We start from the raw sequence: 5,641 nt of genomic DNA, 5'->3' as shown, positions 1-5,641 counted from the left end.
CATCTGTTCCTTCCTGCTGTCCTCTTTAAAGGGCTCTAATCAACTGTTACTTCATGAGGTATGTGGTCATTTTCAGTCCTCAATTAACCACAGCTGGGAAAGTGTTTTTATACGTGCCTGTAAAACGGGGTTACTTGAATCAGTAAGAACTGGTTTTACCAAGTCCTGGCTCTGAGAACAAATTCAATTTGATGGGAGCAGCTAATAGCGCCAGGCTGGCTGCAGAGATGCTGCAGCTCAGTCACTCGCGCCCGCGGGGGTCCTGAGGGAGGTTAGTGCAGGCTCAGAGGGAAAGGTAAGCTCTGCTCCCCAGTAAAACCCGAGCTCCTTCTGACAGCTTTAGAGATGAGAACTTAATCCTAGTGTTCAGACTCAAGGAAAGTTCGTTACAATAGAGAGTTTTATTTAAAAAAGTTCCAAGCAGACCGGGGTGTGAAACACACAAGCAGATGTGCTGGGCTAGTCCATGCGAGCTTTGAGGGTCCTGGTGGTGATCTTGTCTTTTTCTCTAGAGGGCAAAGAGAGAAGACTTAGTAAATCCGCGTTTAATACCTACAGATCGTCCCTTCGTTAGGAAGCTGCAGGCTAGTGCAGGCAGGATCACCTGAACTTGAAGGTGGCCGTTAGAATGGAGTAAACCCCATCCCTCTGCTGCTCCACCCCAGGGGAGCCCCGGCAGGTCCAGCGAGCGGCAGCGCCCGCGACGCCGCAGGGAAACGGCACCACAAGCAAAATAGATAAAGCTGCTTCAGAAGTCGGACTGCAGAGCCCCGAAGTTAAGGTCACGCCCAGCTGTGGCAAAGAGCATCCTCTTGGCCAGTGCCACCCCCGTGTGAGGAGTCCCACTCCTCGGTAGGGATGGGAACGCAGGCAGGGAAGCCCCGTGCAGCAAGAGGAACTCGAGGATTCACCTCGCACAGCTCCTGCAGTTCCACAAACTGCAACAGAGCGGCCGTCAGAAATAAAACTCTTAGAATGGACAAAACATTACTGAAGATAGTGCTGGAAGGGAGCAGGATTAGGGGATACCCTGGAAAGCAGTCCCTGAAGTGGCCTTAACGCCCAGCTTGTTAAATTCTACCTCTGTTCCGTAGGGCAGCGAGCGGCACTTACATGATGTGTACTACCACGCCCATTCCAGATATGGCATCTCTGTCCACGGCGTTCAGCATGGCCTGTGAGATTGTTTCAAAGAGGTGATCGGGTTCCTGGGGAACAGAAGCTACTTTAGTTGGTGTCAAAATTGAATGCTGAGTCATTAGATTTTGTTCAAAACCCCCAAGACGTGGCAAGATTCTTCCTCTGGGCTGTTAAAAGCCTCTTTTCTCCTGAGCTCTGTCGGGAAGGACCAAAGGACAGAGCTTTTCACCCAACCCGCGTATCTCGGGTTCCCCGGTGAACAGCAGGAGGCTGAGTCACGGATTTGAGCCTGGCCACCCCACTCACCATGTCGGGCTCCCAGAGGGACTCGCACATGCCGTACATCTGCTCAGAGCAGGTGCCGCTGACCACAAAGTCATCGGTTATCATCGGGCAGCCGATCAGGTCTAGAGAGCAGATGAAAGGTTCGTGTGTTATGGGGTCCAGGCCGGCAATGACGGGTTCTGTGTAGTAAGGTCCAAACCTGTGAAGAACAACATGGCATAGAGCAGTCCCACCACCGCGGAGCAGTTCCACATCCCATGTAAATACCCGTCCAAGGAGAACATCCCACAGATGCCTTTGGCGGAGGGCGGACCTTCAGCTCAACCTAGAAGCATCCTGCAGTGGTTTTAGCATGGCAAACAGAACTTGTACTGCTACGGGATTATTTTAACAATACTCAATATTCTTTTGCAAAAAAGTTGAAGACAACATTGTCACTAGATTGAAGTCTCCTTTTGCTATACCACAAGTAGTCTTTACAGGAGCCCTCCTCAACCTCCCACCTCTCTAGAATCAGAGCAACTCCACCAACCACAGCGTTCACTGACACGTAAACAGCGACTGTTGTTTGACAGTTACCGTCTCTCATAGAGCAGATTGGAAACCATGCTCATAAAAGTCTGAGGTTTGATCTGCCTGCCTTCCTTCAGCTCGTAGAGATTCAGCCTGAACTTCAGTCTCTGGGCACTGCAAGAGATGAGAATCAGCATTAAAGCAGAAGCAGGTTCCTTTTTCTTTCATCTTCACCCAGGCCTGAACCGTTCTGCACACTGACAGATACCAGCTCCTGACGCACGCCTGAGGCAGGTGGGTATTCCAGATACAGCTCCTTTTATACCTGAAGTTATTTAAAGCTTAGTAGTGATGTGATCTTAAATCATGTGCAATTTTATTTAAAAAAACCTCCCTGTGAAGGGAGCCAAGAAAAGGAGTGCTGGCACCCAGCTATTATACCCTTCCCCATGAATAAACAAAGACATTTATGCTCAGCTTAAGCTGCCACTTAGTATTTATTGTAAATATGCCTCTTACAGACTCAGTATGGGAACGTGCAGGCAGGAGTCTCACTTACACCGTCTGCACATCCGTGGCCAGTCCTGCCAATCCAATATACAGTCTTTCTCCCATAGGGAAAATCTTCTGGAAGTCTGTGGTCACCATTTGCGCTTGAATCCCAAACCGCCGGTCCGCAGCAATGGCCACGCAGTTCTTCCCCTTCATGGCCATTACGGCCCCACCGTTATATGACATAATAGACTGGAAAAGAGAAGGACAGCGGGTACCACCGGGGCTGTGGGCAGCGGTTCGGGGGGCGCCTCCCCCGCCGGTTCCTTGGTGAGGCTGAAGGGACCCCCTGCCCCTCGGGCACCCCCCTCCGCCTTGCCCCGGCCCTGCGTCCCCAGCCCAGTGCCGGCAGCCGCCGCCACCCCGGGGGGCAGCGGGAGGGAAGCGAGCACCCCCTCTCCCTCACGGTTTTGGCTTTCATTTTACCATTGTTGGGGGCCACCCCACAGCGGGTCGCGGAGGGCTGCTGCTTCCCGCCACGGCCCGGCCTGAGGGAAGGCCCACGGGGATACGGCACCGCGGGGACGGGGAAGGCCTCCAAACCCACCCGCCTCCCACGGGCACCCACGGGCCTCATCCTGCCGGCCCCAGCTCCTCCCCCGGAACCCCTCCGGGCCGCCCCCGGCCCCGTCCCAGCGCTCACCATGGCGGCGGCTGCACGGACACTGCCAGGCCCCGCTCCGCTGCTCCGGCCTCGCCGCTCCGCCGCTACTCCCGCCTCCCCCCTCCTCCCATTGGCGGCCGCCGCAGGCTCCCGGCGAACCGCCGCTCGCTATTGGTGGTTCGGCCCGCGGAGGGGCGGAGCTGATTGGTTGCGGCGGCGGCGAGGGAGGGGGAGAAAAATGAAGAGTCATAGTGAGTGGGGCATGCCGGGACGGCGGCGGACTGCGCGCGCGGGGCGGGGCGGGGCGGGGCGCAGCTGGAGGGGGGCGCTCGCACAGCTGGATCCATCGGGGTGCGCAGCTGGGTGTGCGGGCAGGGGCGTGACACAGCTGGATGTGCCCATGGAGACATGGCACAGCTGGATCCATCGGGGTGCGCAGCTGGGTGTGCCCATGGGGACGTGGCACAGCTGGAGGGATGTGCAGGTCACAGCACAGCTGGATGTGCCCATGGGGACATGGCACAGCTGGAGGGGCGTGCAGGGCCACTGCAGAGGTGGCAGGCGGGTCATCCTGTCACTCAGTGGCACTGGGGGGTCCCTGAGGCCGCAGCCCCTGTGCCCGCCCAGGGTGGCACCCACATGTCCCTCCCCTGCGTGCCCATGGCGAGGCCGGGGTCAGCGCAGGGTGGCCAGGCTGGGGTCTGCCCCCAGTGGTATCTCCCCCCAGCTTGGCCCTGTGCAGCCCTGGCACCTTCTGTCGGGCACCAGGAAAAAGTTGGCCGAACCTGGCTGAATTTAACTAGAATCTCTAGGAAAGCCATCCCGCACCACTCCACCATGTAGAGCCCGGGTGTGTGTTGGGCCTTGCGCACCCCCTGTCCGCTTTTGCATCTCTGGGACCCAGGGGCAAACCCCAAAACTCGCCCTGTGGGGCTGCCCAGGGGAGAAGAAAATCTCTTTGGAAAGTGCTGGCACAGTAGAGTCGCTCTGTAAAGTCCCTGTAAAGTCGCTCTGTAAAGTCACTCTGTAACGCAGCGAGTCACAGCACGTCCCGGGGAGGGGAAGGGGCCTGGCGAGTGGCTGTGAGGGTATTTTCTATTCAGAGAGCCACTGAAAGGGGGATTCGCACTCTGCGGAGTATTGGATTTCCTTCCCCATCCTCGCTCTCCTGGAGGAGACAGGATTAAATGTTTAATTTAGGGGAGTGATGTTGTGCCAAAGGGAAAGAGATCCATGTGTTGGGAAACGCTCTCAAATGCACAACAGATCAGCCCGCCTGGTTTCAATGAAAACCCCCGGCCTGTGCAGGGGCTGTTCACCCACCCTGAGCCCCGGAGGCACAGCCCGTCCCGTGGCAGTTGTATTTTTAAAGTGTTTTCCATTGTAAAAGGTTTCTCGCAGGGATGAAGCCAGAGGCCGCGTTGTGTCTGGTGGGACCACCACACGCGCTGGGCGAGGAGGAGCGGCAGAGCCCACGGGAATATCTGCACAGGCCGATTTGGGCAGCGCCCGGTTTCTCCGCAGCTCTGGCTGTCCCGGGCAGCAGCGGGGGGATCCCCACTGGCCACCGCTTCTCTTTTTGCTTGCCCCTTGGGCTCCTGCTCTAGGACGGGGAAGGCAGCAGCAATTCCTCTCCCTGGGCCGGAGACCCCCGGGTGCTTCCCCAGCCCCGGCACCGCTGAGCTCAACCGTGGGAGCATTTTGTGGCTCTGAGCTTTTGAAACAACAGGGATCTTCCTGGCACGGCTTTATGCCCTGCATTAAAACATTAACTTCGTTATTTCTGGTGTGAAAATAAAATCAGGGCAAGCGGGGAACATAAATAGATTTTACAAGAATTTGTAAGAGAGGGGAACTTCAGCGATGCAGATTTTGGACCCCTTTCAGCTTATTTTTAAGGCGAAATATGGACTCTGGATGGAAATAGGCTTTCAAGTCTCCCGCTGTTTTTAACGTCCCAACATGTCCTTTTGTTTATGGGAGAAACTGCGGTGCAGAGGGACCAGAAATGGTTTTGTTCACACCAGGGGCTGGTTCGCCCTCGTCCAGCGCCTTGGAGAGAGCCGTGAGCCCACGGGGAGCACCGGGGCCACATCCTGCCCCTTCACACCTTCCCCCCATCCGGCTCAGCCCGGTCCTGAGGGCGAGGACCACCCCAAGGGAGCGGGGAAAGCCCCACCAAGCCCCTGCGCAGCTCTTTGCACAATGAAAAAACCCCCCTGCCCACCCCACGGGGTCTCGGAGGGGCCCCACCTCCGCCCGCCGCCCCCGCGCCGTGTCCATCCCGGCCGCTCCCTTCGGACCGGCCCCGGGAGAAAAAAAAATTAGAAAAAGAGGTGGCGGCGTCCCTGGGTGGGCTCGAACCACCAACCTTTCGGTTAACAGCCGAACGCGCTAACCGATTGCGCCACAGAGACCGCGCTGGGAGCAACGGCCGCGGCCGCCGCCCTCAGCCGGGGAGTCCCGGGAGCGCCCGCGGGGCTGCGCCCACCGGGACCGGGACATCGGGACACCGGACACTGGGACACCGGGACACCGGGACCGGGA

At 57.6% G+C, this 5,641-nt stretch overlaps 1 protein-coding gene and 1 non-coding gene across 2 annotated transcripts; both read right to left on the bottom strand.

The window, feature by feature from the left end:
• Positions 1-382: 382 nt before the first annotated feature.
• Positions 383-3,279, bottom strand: PSMB3 (proteasome 20S subunit beta 3). The gene is made up of 6 exons (XM_074892460.1): positions 3,134-3,279; positions 2,498-2,682; positions 2,005-2,112; positions 1,447-1,624; positions 1,114-1,208; positions 383-508 (listed from the first exon to the last, which is right to left on the bottom strand). Exons 1-6 carry the CDS (start codon positions 3,134-3,136, stop codon positions 460-462), a joined length of 618 nt encoding a protein of 205 aa, XP_074748561.1. The 5' UTR covers positions 3,137-3,279; the 3' UTR covers positions 383-459.
• A 2,158-nt stretch (positions 3,280-5,437) lies between these two features.
• On the bottom strand, positions 5,438-5,511 carry TRNAN-GUU (transfer RNA asparagine (anticodon GUU)). Its single transcript has one exon. It is a non-coding gene; the product is annotated as a tRNA-Asn (tRNA).
• Positions 5,512-5,641: the final 130 nt, after the last annotated feature.

This window comes from Strix uralensis, chromosome 22 (assembly GCF_047716275.1).
Source record: "Strix uralensis isolate ZFMK-TIS-50842 chromosome 22, bStrUra1, whole genome shotgun sequence".
In the NCBI taxonomy this organism is placed as follows: domain Eukaryota; kingdom Metazoa; phylum Chordata; class Aves; order Strigiformes; family Strigidae; genus Strix; species Strix uralensis.
Note: the sequence above shows the minus strand (reverse complement) of the source record. Positions and strands in the feature narration are given on the sequence as shown.

Excerpts from the sequence above, each read along its gene's own strand:
- PSMB3 (XM_074892460.1), bottom strand. Across the intron at positions 2,113-2,497 it reads GCCACGGATGTGCAGACGGT|TGCCCAGAGACTGAAGTTCA; the intron begins GTAAGTGAGACT and ends CATCTCTTGCAG. Across the intron at positions 1,625-2,004 it reads AATCTGCTCTATGAGAGACG|GTTTGGACCTTACTACACAG; the intron begins GTAACTGTCAAA and ends TGTTCTTCACAG.